The following is a 25,271-nucleotide window of genomic DNA, read 5'->3' as shown; positions in this document are numbered from 1 at the left end:
TGTGATTTCTTCTCGTATGAGTAAAGAATTGGAGTATCGTATTACCAGAGTACTGAATATATTGCAAAATGTCACAATCCTTCATATAATACAATTCCAATGCCATAATTAGTCAAGCAATAATCTGTGGCTGTGGTTGTGTGTGGCCCTGAGTGTCACGCCCTGACCGTAGAGAGCTTTTTATGTCTCTATTTTGGTTTGGTCAAGGTGTGATTTGGGTGGGCATTCTATGTTATTTTTTCTATGTTTTGTATTTCTTTGTTTTGGCCGGGTATGGTTCTCAATCAGGGACAGCTGACTATCGTTGTCTCTGATTGGGAACCATACTTAGGTAGCCTTTTCCCACCTGTGTTTTGTGGGTAGTTGTTTTCTGTTTAGTGTTCTGCACCTGACAGGACTGTTTCGGTTTCGTTTATTCATTTTGTTATTTTTGTTTCAGTGTTCAGTTCAATAAAAGTCATGAACACTCACCACGCTGCGCTTTGGTCCGATTCTTCCTCATCAGACGACGACACCCGTTACACTGAGTGGGAGTGAGAGTAGGAGTGAGAGATGGGGAAGTGGTGGTTTTGGGACTGGGACAGGATATGATAGGACTGGCACACACACAAGTCTCTGTGGGATGGGCACGTACAGCAGCAACGCTTTCCGAGGCGGAGTCAGGCTTCCTCCAATTGTTTCCATGCGAATAAAGGAGAGGCCGGGGAGACGCAGCTCAGCCGTTAAAAAGATACATAAATAGAAGTAGTCTGCTGAGAGCACCACACACTCACTCCACTCGTCTGATTCTGTAGCATCAGGACACAACACCGAACAAATAAACCACGCACCAAGACAATATATCTACCACCTTCTCAGCTTTGTTACGCTTTGGGGTAAGTAGCAGCCCTATGTCTCTACGTACTTTGGCGGGGGGGGGGGGGGGTTGCATGTTTTCATTGGAGACAAATGACATATTTTTCACTGCCCTCTGTGTTTGTAATCTGACTTGTTCCTGACACTTTCCATTCCCTGCCACTGGACCAGTGATTGTGATTACTACACCGCACAAATAGCTCCAGGCATTTCTCACCCTGGTGTGTCAGCATACTACTATTGAATTACATTATGTTTGTTGTTTCTGTAAATGCTTAGGGGCACATGTGACTGTTGACACCCAGCGCATACTAAGGGTAAAGGAGGCCACTCACTGCAAATTGGATTCAGTACTCTATGCCTGGTATCCTACGTCAAGATCTATCAAAGCATGGGTTTGGGAATGTGTGCATTTTACTTCAACATTGTGTCCTTCACTGTGTTTCATTCAGTGTGACAATGCTTCAGGGACAGAGTGTTCCATAAATTGCCATGAGCTCTAGTGCGCACAGAACACTCTATTATATCAGGTACTTGTATTCTTGGTCCTGTTATGGACTATGGAAACCTGGTAAAGCTCAGTTGCCTGTCCACCACAGTGCAAGCCGTGGTTGCTATGCTCCGGGCAGGCTGGCATGGCCCAGTTCCAGGCCTGGCTTTAAGTAGAGCCAGCTGGTGCAGACAAGCATATGTTTTACCTTTGCTGTTTAGCAGAGCGTCTTGCTTGCCTCCCTCAAAGACATGACTAGAAAATCAAAGGCAAAGAGGTTGCCTCCTGCCACTAATGATCTATTCAAGCAAGAATGAAGTACTCTGCTCTCCTGTTCTCCTTACAACTGTTACAGTGTATGGTGGGTGGGTGGGTGGGTGGGGGGGGATCAGGAGGACATTAGGTTCCCCCATCACCTTATCTCTCAGTGAGTGCTGAGTCACTGCCTCGCTGAGAGCCAGTTGTGACATACACGACTTGGATTAGCGGGTCGGGTCGCCATGACGCTCCCAGCCTCCTAAAATAGAGAGGGAAAGGATACACAAGACACAGAAACAACCAGCTGCTGCCTCATACACCGACCAGGGCTGATAAACAACTGAGCGAATCCTGAGAAAGACACACAGAAAGAGATAAAGCAACTGTATCACACCGAAGAGACAGAGAGGCTGTCAAAACAGAGACAGAGAGAGACACAACAGGGAACCCCTCCTGCATCACTGTAGTGACCAACAGAGTGATACAAAGAGATTCACAAGAGAGACAGAGAGTCACCACAGGGAGCCCCTCCTGCGTCACAGTAGTGATCAACAGAGTGACACAAAGAGATTCACAAGAGAGACAGAGAAAGTCACTACAGACTCATTACTCAGAGCCAGAGAGCAAGGCATGGCCCGGATCACTGCAGAAGGTAAGAGTGAGAGATAAAGCTAGCTACTGACCGTCCCGTTGTGTTGTGATGACAATGGGCGTGGTGTGAATGGCAGAGGTCATTGAATTTATATGGCTTGGGGCACTCTGAGGGTCGGGATCTACTGGATAGAGCACTTCCTGTGTGCAAGAAAATACTGTGATGAAGCACAGCTAGTTGACAATAGGCAAATGCTGAAAAAGGGGCATTTTCAGAGGAAATGACAATAAGTTAGGATGAGTCGCCAGTTTGATGATGTCATGTGTTTGGATTGTGTGTGTGATGGTGTATAGAGGCACTGACCTTCCACACGGACACAAAGTCAACAACTAAATCACTCAGTAAATTACTCAGTTTATTGTCCCCATATACACTGTTGTTGACTGTGTTGTATGTATATGCGTCAGGCTGCCATAGACAGCATATGGGTTGGGTGGGGTTCCATGACCAGCTGAGTTTGACTCTGAGGAGGTCAGAAACTTAGCAGTGTGGTGCCGGGACAACAACCTCTCCCTCAACGTCAAGGAGACCAAGGAGCTGATCGTGGACAATAGGAAAAAGAGGGAAGAGCACGCCCCCAACCACATCGACGGGGCTGTTGTGGAGCGGGTCGAGAGCTTTAAGTTCCTTGGCATCCACATCACGAAGGACCACACACACCCGCATGGGCTCTCAGATCCTCAAAAAGGTTCTACAGCTGCACCATTGAGAGCATCTCGACCGGCTGCATCACGCAAAACGTTACAAAGGGTGGTGCAGACAGCCCAGTACATCACTGGGGCCGAGCTCCCTGCCATCCATAACAGGCGGTGTCAGAAATGGCCAAAGACTCCAGCCACCCAAGTCATAGACTTTTCACTCTGCTACCGTAGGGAAAACGGTACCGGAGCCTCGGCTCTCGGACCAACAGGCTCCGAGACAGCTTCTATCCCCAAGCCATAAGGCTGCTAAACAGCCAGACTGCTAAATAGTCAATTATCTGCACTGACTCTATGCACACTCACTAGACTTTATATACACACACCATATACACACACTCACTCACACAGTCACTCCTACACAAATCCCTAACACATTCAAACACTATATACGCACGCACGCACGCACGCACGCACGCACGCACGCACGCACGCACTCTGATAATTTGCTGCTGTTACTGTTCTTAATTTTGCTCTTATTATTATCTAACCGGATGCCTAGTCACTTTACCCTGCCTTTATGTACATACAGTGCATTAGGAAAGTATTCAGACCCCTTGACTTTTTTTCACATTTTGTTACATTACAGCTTATTCTACAATTGATTTTCTTTTTATCCCCTCATCAATCCACAGACAATACCCCATAATGATGATGCAAAAACAGGTTTATAGAATTTTTTGTAAATGTATAAACAAACAAAAAACAGAAATACCTTATTCACATAAGTATTCAGACCCTTTGCTATGATACTCGAAATTGAGCTCAGGTGCATCCTGTTTCCATTGATCATCCTTCAGATGTTTCTACAAGAACAGTGGCCAGTGGAATTTTGGAACCACCAAGACTCAGCCGCACCGGCAAACTCAGCAATAAGGGAAGAAGGGCCTTGGTCAGGGAGGTGACCAAGAACCAGATGGTCACTCTGACAGAGCTCCAGAGTTCCTCTGTGGAGATGGGAGAACACATCTCTGCAGCACTCCACCAATCAGGCTTTTATGGTAGAGTGGCCAGACGGAAGCTACTACTTAGTAAAAGGCACAAGACAGACAGCTTGGAGTTTGCCAAAAGGCACCTAAAGGAAGCAAGAATCTCTGATCTGATGAAACCAAGATTCAACTCTTTGGCCTAAATACCAAGAGTCACGTCTGGAGGAAACCTAGCACCATCCCGACTGTGAAGCACGGTGGTGGCAGCATCATGCTGTGGGGATTTTTTTCAGCGCTGCTCCCCATCCAACCTGACAGAGCTTGAGAGGATCTGCAGAGAAGAATGTGAGAAACTCCCCAAATACAGGTGTGCCAAGCTTGTAGAGTCATACCCAAAAAGACTTGAGACTGTAATCACTGCCAAAGGTGCTTCAACAAAGTACTGAGTAAAGGGTCTGAATACTTATGTAAATGTGATATTTCTGTTTTTTATTTGTAATAAATGTGCAAACATTTCTAGAAACCTGTTTTGCTTTGTCATTATGGTGTATTGTGTGTAGATTGAGGAGGGAAAAACTATGTAATACATTTTAGAATAAGGCTGTAATGTAACAAAACGTGGAATAAGTCAAGGGGTCTGTATACTTTCCAAATGCACTGTATCTACCTCAAGTATCTCTGCACATTGATCTGGTACTTGTACTCTGCATCGTTGGGAACGGTTTGTAAACAAGTATTTCACTGTAAAGTCTACACCAGTTGTATTCAGTGCATGAGATAAATAACATTTAATTTGATGAGACTGCCCAGCTGTTTGAACAGTATGCATGTGTTGGGAAGACTCGTCGGAAATGCGGCCTTCCTAGAGACGCTGGACGAGGAACAGGCTGGAAATGTTCCAACCAGGGGGGAAATGTTCCAAAGCATTGTAGGCCTATTTTTTCAACAACAAAAAAATTGTTGAAAGATCTTAGATAGCTTGAGTTCCATGTTAACATTTGGTGAAAGAGAGTCAACAGCGAAGCACTAATTTGATAGGGTGGCTTGTTGCTCTACACAGTATCCGTGACGTCTGACTGGTGAACTGGCCAACTGACCCACTCAGTCACAGATGCTACCCTAATAGTGGCACTAGTATTAATAGTCACACGTGGAGACATGGTCAATAAAATAAGAGCACAGCAAACATCATAGACTGGGAGTTGAATAGCAACCGAAGGTCTGTGTCACTCCAAAATGGCTGAGCTACGTGAATCAGCAGAATCAGTTGGTTGCAAATGGAAGCCCGGTAATTGTAAGGCTTGAGGGCTACAGGAATAAACAAAAAGGTCCTGGGAACCAAGAGTAATATAGTCTGCAAATAACTGAATACTAAAACAACAAACACTCTGGGTTCTCTTTGCCTTTTACAGTAGAAATGGACCTCGAGATTGTTAACCCCTCATTATCTCTGTCCGCTTGGTCTGACTGGGAATATTCTGTCTCGTTTAATGTGAATAGAGTTGGTTTTGTGCTACAACACAGAAACAGACACTGGAACTGAAAGACGTAAACGAAACCATGTTTGTTGCATAACAGTGGTTTTGTGAAACCGCCAGGCAGAAACAAACACCACGGTAACCAGATCAACCCTGAACCAAGCCTACGGGCAATTCTGTAGAACAAGACAGGAATCATTTATAAACTTTTTGGGGGGGAGGAGGGGGAAGGCAGTTGCCTAATATGGTCACTCATTTTAAAAACTCATTCTTTTTTTCCCATCCTGTGCAGTAACAATATAGACATGATCAGCCATGAGCTCATACTATCCCATGAACTGATATTTGATTGATATGCATGCTCAACACATTATCAAGGCCATTTTGTCTGCATCACAGTCGAAAATGCTTTACAGACAAAATGTACAGAGTCACTGAGACAGATAATTGGAGAAAGAGAGGCTGGGTGGGAGAACGATTTTTATTTTCATGCTCAGTGACTGACCTCTGATCCAGGAGGTCAAAAGTGATGCAGTCTCTGTAACGTGACCTTTTTGGTGAACAGTTCTGTTTACTGTAACATGATTATGACTCTGACAGCAAATGAGGGCACATAGAAACAGGAGACAAGGACACTCAAGGACATGTTTACTGCAGTGATTTAAGCTGAGGTGTTGCAAACACGTGTTCCCATTACACCATGCTCTCAGATTCAGCCTGTTGTGCTTGTATTTACTGCCTCTGTCAAGATAATATTTTATTTTCCCTAACAGCAGTAGTATTTCATCATAGACAATATAATAATCATACCAACAGTCTTCATTTATAAGTAATTTACAGAACCAGTCAAAAGTTGACACACCTACTCATTCAAGGGTTTTTCTTAATTTTTTTAAACTATTTTCTACATTGTAGAATAATGGTGAAGACATCAAAACTATATGACATAACACATATGGAGTCATGTAGTAACCAAAAAAGGGTTAAACAAATCAAAAGAGATTTTAGATTCTTCAAAATAGCCACCCTATGCCTTGATGACAGCTTTGCACACTCTTGGCATTCTCTCAACCAGCTTCACCTGGAATGCTTTTCCAACAGTCTTGAAGGAGTTCCCACATATGCTGAGCACTTGTTGGCTGCTTTTCCTTCACTCTATGGTCCAACTCATCCCAAACCATCTCAATTGGGTTGAGGTCGGGTGATTGTGAAAGCCAGGTCATCTGATGCAGCACTCCATCACTCTCCTTCTTGGTCAAATAGCCCTTACACAGCCTGGAGGTGTGTTGGGTCATTGTCCTGTTGAAAAACAAACGATAGTCCCACTAAGCACAAACCAGATGGGATGGCGTATCGCTGCAGAATGCTGTGGTAGCCATGCTGGTTCAGTGTGCCTTGAATTCTAAATAAATCACAGACAGTGTCACCAGCAAAGCTCCCCCACATCGTCCCACAAGGTGGGACCCACACATGTGGAGATCATCCGTTCACATACTCTGCGCCTCACAAAAACACAGCGGTTGGAACAAAAAATCTGAAATTTTAACTCATCAGACCAAAGAACAGATTTCCAGTGGTCTAATGTCCATTTCTTGGCCCAAGCAAGTCTCTTCTTATTGGTGTCCTTTAGTAGTGGTTTCTTTGCAGTAATTTGACGATGAAGGCCTGATTCACGCAGTCTCCTCTGAACAGTTGATGTTGAGATGTGTCTGTTACTTGAACTCTGTGAAGCATTTACTTGGGCTGCAATTCTGAGGTGCAGTTAACTCTAATGAGCTTATAACTCTGGGTCTTCCTTTCCCGTGGCGGTCCTCATCATCATAGCGTTTGAGGTTTTTTGCGACTGCAGTTGAAGAAATGTTCAAAGTTCTTGACATTTTCAGGATTGACTGACCTTCATGTCTTAAAGTAATGATGGGCTGTCGTTTCGCTTTGCATATTTGAGCTGTTCTTGCCAAAATATGGACTTGGTCTTTTACCAAATAAGGTTATCTTTTGTATACCACCCCTACCTTGTCACAACACAACTGATTGACTCAAATGCATTAAGAAGGAAATAAATTCCACAAATTAACAAGGCACACCTGTTCATTGAAATGCATTCCAGGTGACTACCTCATGAAGCTGGTTGAGAGAAAGCCAAGTGTGCAAAGTTGTCATCAAGGCAAAGGGTGTCTACTTTGAAGAATCTGTTTAACAGTTTTTTGGTTACTACATGATTCCATATGTGTTATTTCATAGTTTTGATGTCTTCACTATTATTCTACAATGTAGAAAATAGTAAAAATAAAGAAAAAAACTCTGGAATGAGTAGGTGTGTCCAAACCTTTGACTTGTACTCTATAAGTCATTTTATAACTGAATTCTAAGGACAATTTCACTATGTGCTTTAAACCTGTGTTCCTCTGTTTCAGTAGAGATGCCGCGTCAGTTCCCCAAGATCTCGCTGAGCGAGGTGGATGAGTCGGTGCGTCTGCTGGCAGAGAAGGTGTACGCCTCGGTGCTGAAGGAGGAGGACACCAAGGATGCCCTGTCCATGTACACCGTGCCTGAGGACTGCCCCATCGGCCTGCACCAGGACCGGGAGATGGAGATGCTCAAGGAGATCGCCGAGCAGTACTCAGAGGAAAGCACCAAGAGGTCAGAGGGCACATATAAACTAATGGGTCTAATAGGTCAGGGACTTTGGGAGTCAATTTCAAAGTATTTCATTTCATGTCAAGTCACTGAAATTAACTGAACTTCAAATGTAGACATTTTCAGTGAGTATTATTTTACCAAAGTGACTGGAATGACATTGATTTGAAAAGGAGAATAGGATCCAGAATGTCCACTCCACTTGTATGATGTTGGTCTCTCCAGGAAGAAGAGTTTTAAGATGAAGCGTTCCCAGTTGGTATCTCAGCAGTTCCCCAGTTCCCTCAACATCAATCCAGAGTGGGCTATGTCTGTAGTCACCCCTCTGCTCTTCCCTGGCGCCCCTGTCTGCCCCAGTATCCCAGAGAACTCCCCAGAGTTCCAGAGGGTCACCATCAGCGGAGATTATTGTGCAGGGGTAAGCGTCATCATAAAATAATATATTTATATAATCTCATTGAATCACATCACAAATCATGTCATTTCCTTCACACAATGACCCACCAAAAAATTATACCAAGGCAAGAGCTAGCTTGGAAACAATACTTCTAGGAGTTGCCATTTCTAATGACAGTGTATTGCCTATAATGGCCTGTCAACATGCATTTTTCCCAGATCACAGTGGAGGACTATGAGCAGGCAGCCAAGACACTGATGAAGGCCCTGTTCATCAGGGAGAAGTACTCCAGGCTGGCCTACCACCGCTTCCCCAGAACCACCGCCCAGTTCCTTCGCAGTGCTGAGAACCAGAAGTGGAACGTGGAGGACGAGATCTTGCCAGGTAGAGAATCACACTGTACACATCCAGCATCAACCACATACCAGCTTTGGGGCTAAGAGAGATTATTTCTGAGCTCAAGCTTTAGAAAAGTAACTCCACTTCGAGACACTCGTTCTCAGCCTCTTCTTCTGTCATTTCCTTTCACCTATCATCTCTCTCCTCTCTTCCCTCTGGTCACTTATTTAATCCTGTCCTCTGCAGATATGTGCCCCTGCCCTCGCGAGGGGGAGGACCCGTACACTACGGAGGGCATCCCTGACGACCTGAACTACTCGCTGCAGATGAAGGACGGCATCGTGTACGTGTACGACGATGCAGAGGCCCTGAAGCAGCAGCAGCCCCACAGCCTGCCCTACCCCGACTTGGAGACCTTCGCCATAGACCTGAGCCATGTCCTCGCCATGATCGTAGACGGGCCCACGTGAGCAGCCCACCACCGACATCACCACCTCACACTGTTGCCCAGTTCCCAATGACCCTCTCGATTACGGTGTTTCTAATATTATCTCATTGTCATTCCAGGAAAACCTACTGCCACAGACGACTGAACTTTGTGGCCTCCAAGTTCTATCTGCACGAGATGCTGAATGAGATGGCTGAGCTGAAGGAGCTGAAAGGTGTTCCTCACAGAGACTTCTATAACGTCAGGAAGGTTGGTGACGCATAGAGTATAAGATGGAATGCAAATGCAAGGGTTGAAACTCCCATGATTACATGGTCATAAATGACATCTCACTGACTCAAGCTGTGCTTTAGAACAAGCTGACAAAATATGTCGGCTTATGCCTCCTCGCGCATACAGGTAGACACTCACATCCACGCAGCCGCTTGCATGAACCAGAAGCACCTGCTGAAGTTCATCCAGACCACCTACAAGACCGAGGCAGACCGCGTGGTGCTGGAGAAGGGGGGCCAGATGATCACCTTGAAACAGGTGTTTGACACCCTGGCCATGGACCCCTATGACCTCACTGTGGACTCCCTGGACGTACACGCTGTAAGAATGTTCTAGAAACTTTTAGACGCAATGCTTGAAATACTATTGTTGGATAGTATTTAGGTTACTACAGTTTATAGGTTATGTCATTATTATTATTATTATTATTATTATTTTTTTTTTATCCCCTTTTCTCCCCAATTTTCGTGGTATCCAATCGCTAGTAATTACTATCTTGTCTCATCGCTACAACTCCCGTACGGGCTCGGGAGAGACGAAGGTCGAAAGTCATGCGTCCTCCGAAGCACAACCCAACCAAGCCGCACTGCTTCTTAACACAGCGCGCCTCCAACCCGGAAGCCAGCCGCACCAATGTGTCGGAGGAAACACCGTGCACCCGCCCCCCTCGGTTAGCGCGCACTGCGCCCGGCCCGCCACAGGAGTCGCTGGAGCGCGATGAGACAAGGATATCCCTACCGGCCAAACCCTCCCTAACCCGGACGACGCTAAGCCAATTGTGCGTCGCCCCACGGACCTCCCGGTCGCGGCCGGCTGCGACAGAGCCTGGGCGCGAACCCAGACTCTGGTGGCGCAGCATAGCACTGCGATGCAGTGCTCTAGACCACTGCGCCACCCGGGAGGCCTGTCATTATTTTTAACACATTTAATAACCTATTCTGCATGACGATTAAACTGTTCATAAGCAGTTCATAACACCATTATAATGCATATATGAATATTCAGAAGTATGTCTTTAAACAATTGCAGTTCTGCTGTAGGTTCCATGTAACTTGCCAATAGTGTGTTTGAGGATCACAATGATAGTGGTGCTAAACTGCTGTTGTTGACAAAAACATGTAATAAATTATAAATGTGTACTCTCTTAGGGAAGGCAAACATTCCACCGCTTTGATAAGTTCAACTCCAAGTACAACCCTGTGGGAGCCAGCGAACTCCGAGAGATTTACCTGAAAACAGACAACTACATCAAAGGGGAATACTTTGCACGCATCATCAAGGTATAGCATCAACTTAAGATCAATATCACAACTCCACTATCATGGGAATCTCTAACGTACTGTAATTCCTTTCCTCTTCCTCTATAACAGGAAGTGGCTCATGAGCTGGAGGAGAGTAAGTACCAGCACGCAGAGCCCCGTATGTCCATCTACGGCCGCTCCCCTGATGAGTGGGAGAGCCTGGCCTCATGGTTCATCCAGCACAAGGTTCACTCCCCCAACATGCGCTGGATCATCCAGGTGCCCAGGATCTAGTAAGTGCCACAGGGAGAAGAAGGGAAGATAAGGGAATGTTGCTCTCAATGCTGATCTCTAGGCTAGTGGTACTATAATGCTTCAACCATAATGGTCTTTGTAAAACTACACTAGTTGTAATGGCAACGAAGATGTGTAAAAGCAACGTCCTCTCACTGTCAACTGTGTTTATTTTCAGCAAACTTAACATGTGTAAATATGTGTATGAACATAACAAGATTCAACAGCTGAGACATAAACTAAACTGAAGTTCCACAGACATGTGACTAACAGAAATTGAATAATGTGTCCCTGAACAAAGGGGGGGTCAAAATCAAAAGTAACAGTCAGTATCTGGTGTGGCCATCAGCTGCATTAAGTACTGCAGTGCATCTCCTCCTCATGGACTGCACTAGATTTGCCAGTTCTTGCTGTGAGATGTTACCAAGGCACCTGCAAGTTCCCAGACATTTCTGGGAGGAATGGCCCTAGCCCCCACCCGCCGATCCAACAGGTCCCAGACGTGCTCAATGGGATTAAGATCCGGGCTCTTCGCTGGCCATGGCAGAACACTGACATTCCTGTCTTGCAGGAAATCACGCACAGAACGAGTAGTATGGCTGTGCATGATTTCCTGCAAGACAGGAATGTCAGTGTTCATGCTGGAGGGTCATGTCAGGATGAGCCTGCAGGAAGGGTACCACATAAGGGAGGAGGTTGTCTTCCTTGTAACGCACAGCTTTGAGATTGCCTGCAATGACAACAAGCTCAGTCACAATGATGCTGTGACACACCGCCCCAGACCATGACGGACCCTCCACCTCCAAATCGATCCCGCTCCAGAGTACATGCCTCGGTGTAATGCTCATTCCTTAGACGATAAACGCGAATCCGACCATCTCCCCTGGTGAAACAAAACCGCGACTTGTCAGTGAAGAGCACTTTTTGCCAGTCCTGTCTGGTCCAGCGACGGTGGGTTTTTGCCCATAGGCGACGTCGTTGCCGGTGATGTCTGGTGAGGACCTGCCTTACAACAGGCCTACAAGCCCTCAGTCCAGCCTCTTTCAGCCTGTTGGGGACAGTTTGAGCACTGATGGAGGGATTGTGCGTTCCTGGTGTAACTCGGGCAGTTGTTGCCATCCTGTACCTGTCCCGCAGGTGTGATGTTCGGATGTACCGATCCTGTGCAGGTGTTGTTACACGTGGTCTGCCACTGCGAGGATGATCAGCTGTCTCCATGTAGCGCTATCTTAGGCGTCTCACAGTGCGGACATTGCAATTTATTGCCCTGGCCACATCTGCAGTCCTCATGCCTCCTTGCAACATGCCTAAGGCACGTTCACGCAGATGAGCAGGGACCCTGGGCATCATTCTTTTGGTGTTTTTCAGAGTCAGTAGAAAGGCCTCTTTAGTGTCTAAGTTTTCAAAACTGTGACCTTAATTGCCTACCGTCTGTAAGCTGTTAGTGTCTTAACAACTATTCTACAGGTGCATGTTCATTAATTGTTAAAGGTTCATTGAACAAGCATGGGAAACAGTGTTGAAACCCTTTACAATGAAGATCTGTGAAGTTATTTGGATTTTTACGAATTATCTTTGAAAGAAAGGGACCTGAAAAAGGGATGTTTCTTTTTTTTGCTGAGTTTAGGACATTACATTGTCAACCAAGGTTAATCAATCAAATTTATGGTCCCTTTTGCTGGTTGATATTTAACTTAGAAGCAATTCATTCCCAGAACCTAAAAGGGTTATTTGGCTGTCCCCATAGAATAACCATTTGAAGAACCATTTTTGGTTCCAGGTAGAACCTTTTTGGGTTCCTTGTAGAACCCTTTCCACACAGGGTTCTACATGGAACCAAAAAGTGTGCTCCTATGGAGACAGCCGAAGAACCATTTTGGAACAATGTTTTCTTTGAGTGTATGTTATAGCATTTTGTAATCAATGTTCATACATTTCAATTATCTTAATCGGTCTGCAACCCAGAGGTTGTAAAGTTCTGGTTTTAAATGAAACAGACAGAATTCCCAGCTCACAATTGATCAAATCCAAGTTTATTTGCGAGAGCTCTCCTGTGCATATACAAAGACGTTCCTTTTATAACCTTCTCTTAACCTACGCACATACATACACACTATATTTGGATTATCCCCTGAAGTCTCACCACAGTTTATTACCACTCAGCTGACAGTTCCAGTCCCCCCCAGATACAGAAAACCTGGAGGGGCTCTCTCCCTGTCTTATCTTATCTCCACAGAGTTATAGCTGGGTCGGTTCAAACATAGGTAAATGAGTCTCTTTGCTTTCTTTCGGCACACACATACATTCCTTTCTTCCCCAATGGTTATCATTTTTAATTACCCCTTGTCCATGCTACATAACCTCTAATCCTAATGGTTAAGTTTCTGGGTAGAATATTTCATCATTTATCTTAACCCTTGATAAAATATTTTAACAGGGTATAAATCACACAAAGGATAGTAGGAATGGTGCTGCTACTTTAACAAATAAAGGCTGTTGTCAGCATTATTATTAATCAACAAATAATTGAACTGGATCCACCATCAGTCTTACAGTGATCAAGCAAGTCACATCTAAAGATATGTTTCACAAATGTAACATTTTGTCTTGCAGTGACATTTTCAGGTCGAAGAAGATAATACAGAACTTCGCCAAGCTGCTGGAGAATATTTTCCTCCCACTGTTCGAGGCTACAGTCAATCCACAAAAGAACAAGGAGATACACGTTTTCTTGAAATACGTGAGTATTTACAACACACAGTGGAGTAGCTCAACTTTATCAGACTGATTTTCCAAGTCAGAAATGGTGAAATAACTACACACACATACAGTTGAAGTCGGAAATTATCATACACCTATCATACACAGTTAAATACATTTAAACTCAGTTTTTCACAATTCCTGACATTTAATCCTAATAAAAATTCCCTGTCTTAGGTCAGTTAGGATCACCACTTTTTTTTAAGAATGTGAAATTTCAGAATAATAGTAGAGAGAATGATTTATTTCAGCTTTTATTTATTTCACATTCCCAGTGGGTCAGAAGTTTCCATACACTCAATTACTATTTGGTTACATTGCCTTTAAATTGTTTAACTTGGGTCAAACGTTTCGCGTTTCCACAAGCTTCCCACAATAAGTTGGTTGAATTTTGGCCCATTCCTTCTGACAGAGCTGGTGTAACTGAGTCAGGTTTGTAAGGCCTCTTTGCTCACACACGCTTTTTCAGTTCTGCCCACAAGTTTTCTATAGGATTGAGGTCAGGTCTTTGTGATGGCCACTCCAATACCTTGACTTTGTTGTCCTTAAGCCATTGCTACAACTTTGGAAGTATGCTTGGGGTTATTGTAAATTTGAAAGACCCATTTGTGACCAAGCTTTAACTTCCTGACTGATGTCTGGAGATGTTGCTTCAATATATCCACATCATTTCCCTCCCTCATGATGCCATCTATTTTGTGAAGTGCACCAGTCCCTCCTGCAGCAAAGCACCCCCACAACATGATGCTGCCAACCCCGTGCTTCACGGTTGGGATGGTGTTCTTCAGCTTGCAAGGCTCCTTTTTCCTCTAAACATAACGATGGTCATTATGGCCAAACAGTTCTATTATTGTTTCATCAGACCAGAGGACATTTCTCCAAAAAGTGCGATCTTTGTCCCCATGTGCAGTTGCAAACCGTAGTCTGGCTTTTTTATGGCGGTTTTAGAGCAGTGGCTTCTTCCTTGCTGAGCGGCCTTTCAGGTTATGTCGATATAGAACTCATTTTACTGGGGATATAGATACTTGTGTACCTGTTTCCTCCAGCATCTTCACAAGGTCCTTTGCTGTTGTTCTGGGATTGATTTGCACTTTTCGCACCAAAGTACGTTCGTCTCTAGGAGACAGAACACGTCTCCTTCCTGAGCGGTATGACGGCTGCCTGGTCCCATGGTGTTTATACTTGCATACTATTGTTTATACAGATGAACGTGGTACCTTCAGGCATTTGGAAATTGCTCCCAAGGATGAACCAGACTTGTGGAGGTCTACACTTTTTTTCTGAGGTCTTGGCTGATTTCTTCTGATTTTCCCATGATGTCAAGCAAAGAGACACTGAGTTTGAAGGTAGGCCTTGAAATACATCCACAGGTACACCTCCAATTGACTCAAATTATGTAAATTAGCCTATCAGAAGCTTCTAAAGCCATGACATCATTTTCTGGAATTTTCCAAGCTGTTTAAAGGCACAGTCAATTTAGTGTATGTAAACTTCTGAACCACTGGAATTGTGATACCGTGAATTATAAGTGAAATAATCTGTCTGTAAACAATTGTTGGAAAAATGCACAAAGTAGATGTCCTAACCGACTTGCCAAAACTATAGTTTGTTAACAAGAAATTTGTGGAGTGGTTGAAAAACAAGTTTTAGTGACTCCAAGTGTATGTAAACTTCCTACTTCAACTGTATATACATATACATATTTATACATATAAACACATTGATATTTATATATATTTTTTAATGTATTTTACCTTTATTTAACTAGGCAAGTCAGTTAACAAATATATCTTATTTTCAATGACGGCCTAGGAACTGCCTTGTTCAGGGGCAGAACAACAGATTTGTACCTTGTCAGCTCAGGGATTCGAACTTGCAACCTTTCGGTTACTAGTCCAACGCTCTAACCACTAGACTACCCTACATATATATATGTATACACATATATACACACATATACATATATATTCCTCCTAATAATAAAATGTTGTTATTGGATTGCATTCATACAGTAGTACTTCCCCCTGGGTCTCAAAGCATTTTACATTATATGAGAGTAACTCACGACTTCTACCACCACCAACGTGTAACACACTCCTGGGTTAAGCATCATGTATTGCAGCAATTTAGTGCCAAAATTGTTACAGTACATCAGCTATGGCACCTGCTCAAATCCACACCTCCTGTCCTGTAGGTGACCGGGTTCGACAGCGTGGATGATGAGTCCAAGCACAGTGACCACATGTTCTCCTACAAGAGCCCCAAACCTGAGGAGTGGACCTCAGGCGACAACCCTCCCTACAGTTACTACCTCTTCCACATGTACGCCAACATCATGGTCCTCAACAACCTGAGGAAGTAAGTCACTGCTCATGACCAGGGTGTCAGGAAAACATGTACTGTACTAATGTTATTCCTATGTGTAGCCCACTGCTATGATTAATGGTAGACTCGCAATATACAATACACACAGTACAGTGGCAAGAAAAAGTATGTTAACCTTTCGGAATTACCTGGATTTCTGCATAAATTGGTCACACAATTTGATCTGATCTTCATCTAAGCCACAACAATAGACAAACACAGTGTGCTTAAACTAATAATACACAAATTATTTTATTTTTCTTGTCGATATTGAATAGATAATTTAAACATTCACAGTGTAGGTTGGAAAAAGTATTTGAACGCCTAGGCTAATGACTTCTCCAAAAGCTAATTGGAGTCAGGAATCAGCTAACCTGGAGTCCAATCAATGAGACAAGATTGGAGATGTTGGTTAGAGCTGCTTTGCCCTATAAAAAACACTCACAAAATTTGAGTTTGCTTTCCACAAGAAGCATTGCCTGAAGTGAACCATGCCTCGAACAAAAGAGATCTCAGAAGACCTAAGATTAAGAATTGTTGACTTTCACAAAGTAGAAAAGGGTTACAAAAGTATCTCTAAAAGCCTTGATGTTCATCAGTCCACGGTAAGACAAATTGTCGATAAATGGAGAAAGTTCAGCACTGTTGCTACTTTCCCTAGGAGTGGCCGTCCTGCAAAGATGACTGCAAGAACACAGCGCAGAATGCTCAATGAGGTTAATATCAGGAATCAAGGTAAGACCCAGATGCAGACTGTCGAAGTAACAATGTTTATTGTAGCAACAGGGGCAGGCAAAGACAGGTCAAGGCAGGTAGGGGTCGCAGATCCAGGGTAAGGCAAAGGTACAGGACGGCAGGTGGACTCAGGGTCAGGGACAGGCAGAGTTCAGTAATCCAGAGGTGGAGCAAAGGTACAGGACAGCAGACCGGCTCAGGGTCTGGCAGAGAGGTCAGGCGGGTGGGTACAGGGTCAGGACATGCAAAGGTCAAAAACCAGGAGGACGAGGAAAGAGAGGCTGGGAAACAATAGGCGCTGACAGGAAAAACGCTGGATAGCTTGAAATAACAAGACGAACTGGCCACAAACAGACAGAGAACACAGGTATTAATACACAGGGGATAATTGGGAAGAATGGCAACACCTGGAGGTGGGTGGAGACAAGCACAAGGACAGGTGAAACAGATCAGGGCGTGACAGTTAAGAAGAATCCTAGTGTTAGCTAAGGACTTGCAGAAATCTCTGGAACATGCTAACATCTCTGTTGACGAGTCTACGATACGTAAAACACTAAACAAAAATTGTGTTCATGGGAGGACACCACAAAAGGACACTGCTGTCCAAAAAAATAACATTGCTGCACGTCTGAAGTTCGCAAAAGAGCACCAGGAAGTTCCACAGCGCTACTGGCAAAATATTCTGTAGACAAATTAAACTAAAGTTGAGTTGTTTGGAAGGAACACACAACACTATGTGTGGAGAAAAAGGCACAGTACATCATCATCAAAACCTCCCAACTGTAAAGTATGGTGGAGGGAACATTATGGTTTGGGGCTGCTTTCCTGCCTCAGGGCCTGGACAGCTTGCTATCGTTGATGGAAATATTAATTCCCAAATTTATCAAGACATTTTGCAGGAGAATGTAAGGCTATCTGTCCGCCAATTGAAGCTCAACAGAAGTTGGATGATGCAATAGGACAACGACCAAAAACACAGTAGTAAATCAACAACAGAATGGCTTCAACAGAAGAAAATACGCCTTCTGGAGTGGCCCAGTCAGAGTCCTGACCTCAACCTAATTGAGATGCTGTGGTATGACCTCAAGAGAGCGGTTCACACCAGACATCCCAAGAATATTGCTGTACTGAAACAGTTTTGGAAAGAGGAATGTGCAGGTCTGATCCACAACTATAGAAAATGTTTGGTTGAGGTTATTGCTGCATACTTTTTCCACCCTCCACGGTGAATGTTTACACAGTGTGTTCAATAAAGACATGACAACATATACTTGTTTGTGTTATTAGTTTAAGTAGACTGTGTTTGTCTATTGTTGTGACTTGGATGAAGATCAGATCAAATATTTTGACCAATTTGTGCAGAAATCCAGGTAATTCCAAAGGGTTCACATACTTTTTCTTGCCACTGTACTTTATTTGTCCAACTGTTACAGAAATCCTTATTCTTCTTTATGTAATGCGTCATTCTTTGTTTTCCCTAAGGGAACGAGGCCTCAACACCTTCCAGTTCCGGCCCCACTGTGGCGAGGCCGGCTCTATCACCCACCTGGTCTCTGCCTTCCTCACGGCCGACAACATCTCCCACGGTCTCAACCTGAAGAAGGTCCGAAACCTCAACTCTGACTCCTAATCATTACCTATGACATGCCCAGGGTTGGGTAGTAACAGATTACATGTAACAGGAATTATAATCTTTGAAAGCTGTGTTGAGCCACACAGCTCGTAAATCACTTTTCAGTGGGAATGTAAGCTTTTCCCTACTGTCTAATCTACACGACCAAAAGTATGTGGACACCTGCTCCTCGAACATCTCATTCCAAAATCATGGGCATTCATATGGAGTTGGTCCCCCCTTCGCTGCTATACCGGCCTCCACTCTTCTGGGAAGGCTTTCCACTAGATGTTGGAACATTGCTGCGGGGACTTGCTTCCATTCAGCCACAAGAGCATTAGTGAGGTCGGGCACAGATGTTGGGCGATTAAGCCTGGCTCGCAGTCGGCGTTCCAATTCATCCCAAAGGTGTTCGATGGGGTTGAGGTCAAGGCTCTGTGCAGGCCAGTCAAATTCTTCCACACCGATCTTGACAAACCATTTCTGTATGGACCTCGCTTTGTGCACGGGGGCATTGTCATGCTGAAACAGGAAAGGGCCTTCCCCACACTGTTGCCACAAAGTTGGAAGCAAAGAATCGTCTAAATGTCACTGTATGCTGTAGCGTTAAGATTTCCTTTCACTGGAACTAAGGGGCCTAGGCCGAACCATGAAAAACAGCCCCAGACCATTATTCCTCCTCCACCAAACTTTACAGTTGGCACTATGCATTGGGGTAGGTAGCGTTCTCCTGGCATCCGCCAAACCCAGATGGTGAAGCGTGATTCATCACTCCAGATAACTAATTTCCACTGCTCCAGAGTCCAATGGCGGCGAGCTTTACACCACTCCATCCGACGCTTGGCATTGCGCATGGTAATCTTTGGCTTGTGTTCGGCTGCTCGGCCATGGAAACCCATTTCATGAAGCTCCTGACAAACAGTTATTGTGCTGACATTGCTTCCAGAGGCAGTTTGGAACTCGGTAGTGAGTGTTGCAACCGAAGACAGACGGTTTTTACGAGTACACACTTCAGCTGTCCAATTCTGAGAGCTTGTGTGGCATACCACTTCGTGGCTTAGCCGTTGTTGCTCCTAGACGTTTCCACTTCAAAATAACAGCACTTACAGTTGACCGGGGCAGCTCTAGACATTTGACGAATTGACTTGTTGGAAAGGTGGCATCCTATGACGGTGCCACGTTGAATGTCACGGAGCTCTTCAGTAAGGCCATTCTACTGTCAATGTTTGTCTATTGAGATTGCATGGCTGTGTGTTCGATTATATACACCTGTCAGCAACGGGTGTGGCTGAAATAGCAGAATCCACAAATTTGAAGTGGTGTCCACATACTTTTGTATATACAGTCTATTTGAAATCTCCAAAACTACCAAATTTCCTCTCCTTGGTTGCTTTCCACAGAAACGTATTTTTTTACCAAAAAAGTCAAGAGCGCCCACTTACTGAGAACTGAATCATTCCACATCAGCTTCTTTGTGTCAAAAGGACACTTTTCATTTGCCAACACAGCTCCACCATGTTCACTTCACAGGCACTGGGATGACATACATGACAAATCAGCAGCTTATTTTAGCTAAGTGGAAACGAATACAGTAAAAACCACCTGTCTACCTTTGTAAACAGATCTTCGTGTTTTTGCTAACTTTGAATAGAGTACATTGAGTATTTGCACCATTGATCATCTAACTCGTGAAATAATCGGATTGAACTAGGACATGTTACATCTATTGAAGTCTTTATCATACTGTTATGTTAAGGGTGGATCAGACAATAAAGACCTAGAATTGCACAATCAAAGAATGAAGATTGGGAAAGCTTCCCTGGAACTTGGTGTTACATTTTTTTTGTATACCAATCATGAGAAACAGCAGTAGAATATACAATGGCAGAGTTTGGTACATTTTCTAAGGTTGCAAATGGTACAATTTAAACATGGCAATCTGTGAAAAATGTAAAAGGTTGTGGAAGACCATAAGAACCTCTTTCTCTCCCTCCTCCCATGATCCCAGGTCACCATACAGCTGACCCTCCCATCCCATCCCAACCACCCTTTCCCCAGATCCCACCTGAGACCCCTCCTAGCTGTCACACCTGCCCCAACAACCCCACCCGACCCCCTACCCATGGTTCATGGCCAAGACAAAGGGAGTGTTGACATCTTTCCATCTCTCCCTTCTCAGAGTCCTGTGCTGCAGTACCTGTACTACCTGGCCCAGGTCCCCATCGCCATGTCTCCTCTGAGCAACAACAGCCTGTTCCTGGAGTACTCCAAGAACCCTCTCAAGGAGTTCCTTCAGAAGGGCCTGTGTGTGTCCCTGTCTACCGATGACCCCATGCAGTTCCACTACACCAAGGTTAGAGCCCCTGGGCACTGTAGATCTGAAAGGATTGGATTGGTGTAAGCAATGTGGCAGAAATGACTAGCCTACCAGAAGGCAAGATGAAGCTATCACCATAATAATTATATCTACACAACCCAACCTACCAGAGAGTAACAATTGTAAAATCAATGTTTGACGGTTAATCTTCTGTGCGTGAAAGAAAGTAGCATGTTAGCAAAGAAGCTTTGGGGAAACTCCCCCTTGTCTGTTTCTCCATGCTGCAGGAGGCCTTAATGGAGGAATATGCCATTGCGGCCCAGCTGTGGAAGCTAAGCACCTGTGACACATGTGAAATCGCCAGGAACAGTGTGCTGCAGAGTGGTCTGTCTCATCAGGTACAGTAAATCAATACTTGGGAAATAGAACTGCTTGGTAAATTGTAGCGTTGTGGCAAACAGTAGTGCCTGCTGACCGTGACAGATGCTTTCACCCTCTATAAGCTCATGCCGACAGCTTAGGAGAACTCACCAGGACGTCACCTCACAAGTGATTTCTGTAGCCATCCCCGACCACCTCATGTAACTCCTGAGTGTGTCCCAATGTGCTGTGTCCCCGAAGTGACACGTATTTAGTGACACGTATCCTGTATCCCCCTTTAATCCTGCCAGGAAAAGAAGCACTTCCTGGGGGCCAACTACCTGCAGGACGGGCCTGACGGGAATGACATTAGACGGACCAATGTGGCTCAGATCCGCATGGCCTACCGCCACGAGACCCTGTGCAATGAGCTCAGCTTCCTGGTGGAGGCTGTGAAAACAGAGGCCAGCGGCACACAGGTCGAGTGACCACAGCACAGAGAGGCCCTTTTCACACTACCGAGCCAGGCGGAGCTGTACTGCGCTTGCCTGGTTACACATTTACCACACAGTAGCTGCTGGGACAGTGTTGGAGAGGTCAATGTTAAAAGTATCTGTGGCAGCACAGTATGGTTTGGGTCGGGACAGTAGTGTTGAAAAGGGTTAGAGTGACCTCTGGTCTCTCTCCACTTCAGCTCTAGACCACAGCCAAATACCGTACTGTTACTGCGCTACGGTAATACTGAGAGAATAAGACACCATGCTAAATGAATGAGACGGTACCGTGTAAGCCACACCAAATCAAGCCAAGCTAACAACACCACACTAGGCAAATCAACATTACCCTATTGATTCTTGTTTTCTTTTGTTTGCCTTTTTCCATATGGTGTTTGATAAAGTAGAACTTCATCCCTACCATGAAAACCCTGTTTGTAGTTGAACATGAGATCCAGAGGGACACTGCTTATACACTGCCATTGTTCTCATGTCCTGTTCAGGAAATACTACCAACTGTGCCAATACAGGAGCTCTCACGTCAGATTGAAAGCCAATCCGAGAGCACCGGTCATTGTGTTATTCTGGCCTTTCTATTTGAAATACAGTACATAGTGGTAGGAGGGATATTATTATGTCAGGTAAAGGGACTCGCATGTAAAGGATAGCCATAGATTTTGATGCATTGTTTTCGAGGTCTGTATCTCTGTTGTAACTGTGTCTGAGGGTGTGGTGTTTTTTTATTATACAAGTTTGTGAAGAGAGTTTTGCTACGGAGCCCCTTCCACTATTTCGAATGCTCCTCTGATGTGGTCATTATATCACTGCTGTAGAGATGGTCCACAAAAAGCACTTCAAAAAGGTAAACTGTTATCGTGTGCCGAATATTACAAAATTGGGAAACTTTCACCGGTCTCAATGCAGCATAAATGTTACTCAACTGTATTGTACATGATGCGATAGAGGAAATGTATGTTTTTATATGACAATAAAGAGTTACTTACAGTTGGCTTCTGTTTGTGTGAAGTATTGTAACACATGCACCTGAAACACAGTCGGTCAAATATGAGACTGGCAATCACAAGACGTTGTCAACACTCTTTTAATATAATAGAAGACAAAATACACAAAATACATATGTGCAAAATGTGAACTTCTTTATTAGCCAATGGCATTGGTTTATTTAATCAGTGTTGCAAAGTACTTAAGTAAAAATACTTTAAAGTACTACTTACGTCATTTTTTTGGGTGTCTGTACTTTACTATAGATATTTTTGACTATTTTTACTCCAATACATTCCTAAAGAAAATAATGTACTTTTCACTCCATACATTTTCCCTGACATCTAAAAGTAAAATTTTGGTCCAATTCACACACTTATTAAGAGAACATCCCTGGTCATCCCTACTGCCTCTGATCTGGCGGACTCACTAAACACACATGCTTTGTTTGTAAATTATGTCTGTGTGTTGGAGTGTGCCCCTGGTAGTATGTACATAAAATAATTAAGAGAATTGTGCAGTCTGGCTTGCTTAATATAAGGAATACAAACATGGTCTCTTTTTTGTTTTCTTGAGTAAGACAGCTCCAAAATGCAGGTGTTTCAGCCTAGCTCAGTGCTTTCTGTGGTGGTGGGGCAAGCCAGCAGAAAATACGGAGCGTTACGCCGTGATTGGCTCAGTGGGGACACTACGTCATAGCCAAGTCTAAGGGTAGAGATAGAAAATTCAAGCCCCTTGGGTGCTGCCATATAGTTACATTAGAAGTGCCCATCCAAGAGGTCTCAAGGTTATTGGCCACAGATAAAATGACGTCAAATCACATATCTACAGTAGCTTTGATTGGACTAATCATGTCAAAATCATACTTTCAAAATCTTAGCTAGCAGTCAACATCATGAATCAAGTCGACAATCTACTGGCAAATCCTTTTTAATCCTTGTCATATGAAGAGAAATAATGAAGAGAAATTATAGGTAAAACGTATCGGTGCTCATCGGCCATTGGACATAAAAACATTACACAACAAGTTGGAAATCGCAAATTCAGTGATTTGGAAGGAATCAGTGACTAACTGCAAGCATTGCAAAGCAATCACTAGCCTGCTATTCAGTGGATTGGCTGTGTGGTCCCAAGTCTGGGTTTAAGGGTCTCTTTTCCAAGTTTAAAATTATAAACATTCAACATTGGCCATGCTGTCAAATAAGCATGATTTGGCCCACGCTCAAAACAACTTAACTCGGAAGTCTGACAACTTGCATTTTGGAGTTCAGATGCTCATCCATCTCGGAATTGTAAGTCGGGAACTCAGGCCTCTTTCTAGAGCTACAACCTGAAGCTACAACCACTGACGTCATCATGATTTAACCTCCCCCAGAGTTCCCAGTTGTCTTGATAGCACCATAAATCCAGAGAATGCCCGACTTTGATGACAAAATTTGCCCACGAAAGGACCGCCACGCCACCTGCCTGTTCAAAGCACAACAAGGTGAGTCCAAAAATGTATTGTATGCTGCTGCATAATGATGTAATATGCCATTTCTCCTTCACCAAGATAATCCATCCACCTGACAGGTGTGGCATATCAAGAAGCTGATTAAACAGCATGCTCATTACACAGGTGCTGGGACAAATAAATATAAAAAGGAAAAGCAGCCAACAGGTGCTCAGCATACGTGGGAACTCCTTCAAGACTGCTGGTTAAGAGAATATGTAATTTCATAGTTTTGATGCCTTCACTATTATTCTACAATGTAGAAAAAAGTACAATTAAAGAAAAACCCTGGAATGAGTAGGTGTCCAAACTTTTGACAGGTACTGTATATGAACATGAAACATTGAGTTTATGCCTTTTTAGATAATGGGCATTAAAGCATGGATGTCTCATGGTAGGGTTGGGTATGCAAAATGGGTCAACTTTGAGCACCTTAATCTCCTTAATATTTTGGCATTCAGGTCCAAAAGTTCCCTTTCACCATGGGCAAACATGTATGGAAGGTGTTGTTCAAATCAAAAGGGGTGCAGTCAGAAAATGATCAAAATCATATGGAACAACCCTTTACGCAAAGATGCACTAATAATTACAGTAAACTACAAAAATATTCAAAAGTGCAATTGGTCAACCTTACAAACACTAAATAATTTGGTCAGATCTGAATTACGTATTTTCTGTGGACACATTTTAAAATATTAAAATGTTGTTTAAGTACACTGTTACAATTCATATAAGGAAATCAGTCTATTGAAATAAATTAATTGGGCCCTAATCTATTTCACATGACTGGGAATACAGATATGCATCTGTTGGTCACAGATACCTTAAAAAAAAGTAGGGGTGTGGATCAGAAAACTGGTATCTGGTGTGACCACCATTTGACTCATGCAGCGCGACACATCTCCTTCACATAAACTTGATCAGGCTGTTGCTTGTGGCTTGTGGGATGTTGTTCCACTCCTTTTCATAGGCTGCATATTGGCGGGAACTGGAAGACACTGTCGTACACGTCGATCCAGAGCATCCCAAACATGCTCAATGGATGACAAAATGTTCCCTCGAATTTTTGGGGGCACTGAGCACATTTTTGCTCTTGCGAGCGGAAACTTGAACATTGTGAGAATTTTGTGCAACTTCCGGGATTCG

At 43.9% G+C, this 25,271-nt stretch overlaps 1 protein-coding gene across 2 annotated transcripts; it reads left to right on the top strand.

Annotated features, from left to right (window-relative positions):
- The first annotated feature begins 721 nt into the window (after nucleotides 1-721).
- On the top strand, nucleotides 722-22,640 carry LOC139540063 (AMP deaminase 3-like). 2 transcript variants are annotated; one of them, XM_071343608.1, is made up of 15 exons: nucleotides 722-875; nucleotides 7,778-8,000; nucleotides 8,223-8,415; nucleotides 8,613-8,778; nucleotides 8,980-9,199; nucleotides 9,301-9,430; nucleotides 9,581-9,775; nucleotides 10,603-10,734; nucleotides 10,825-10,988; nucleotides 13,603-13,729; nucleotides 15,944-16,107; nucleotides 18,331-18,451; nucleotides 20,640-20,813; nucleotides 21,065-21,175; nucleotides 21,449-22,640. In XM_071343608.1, exons 2-15 carry the CDS (start codon nucleotides 7,780-7,782, stop codon nucleotides 21,623-21,625), a joined length of 2,295 nt encoding a protein of 764 aa, XP_071199709.1. In that variant the 5' UTR covers nucleotides 722-875; nucleotides 7,778-7,779; the 3' UTR covers nucleotides 21,626-22,640. The 2 variants fall into 2 exon arrangements, with proteins under 2 accessions (XP_071199709.1, XP_071199710.1); XM_071343609.1 differs by having other exon boundaries at nucleotides 739-875; nucleotides 7,775-8,000.
- The last annotated feature ends 2,631 nt before the right edge of the window (nucleotides 22,641-25,271 follow it).

Source organism: Salvelinus alpinus, chromosome 15 (assembly GCF_045679555.1).
Source record: "Salvelinus alpinus chromosome 15, SLU_Salpinus.1, whole genome shotgun sequence".
In the NCBI taxonomy this organism is placed as follows: domain Eukaryota; kingdom Metazoa; phylum Chordata; class Actinopteri; order Salmoniformes; family Salmonidae; genus Salvelinus; species Salvelinus alpinus.
The sequence above is the reverse complement of the archived record's forward strand: the minus strand, read 5'-3'. Positions and strand labels throughout refer to the sequence as shown.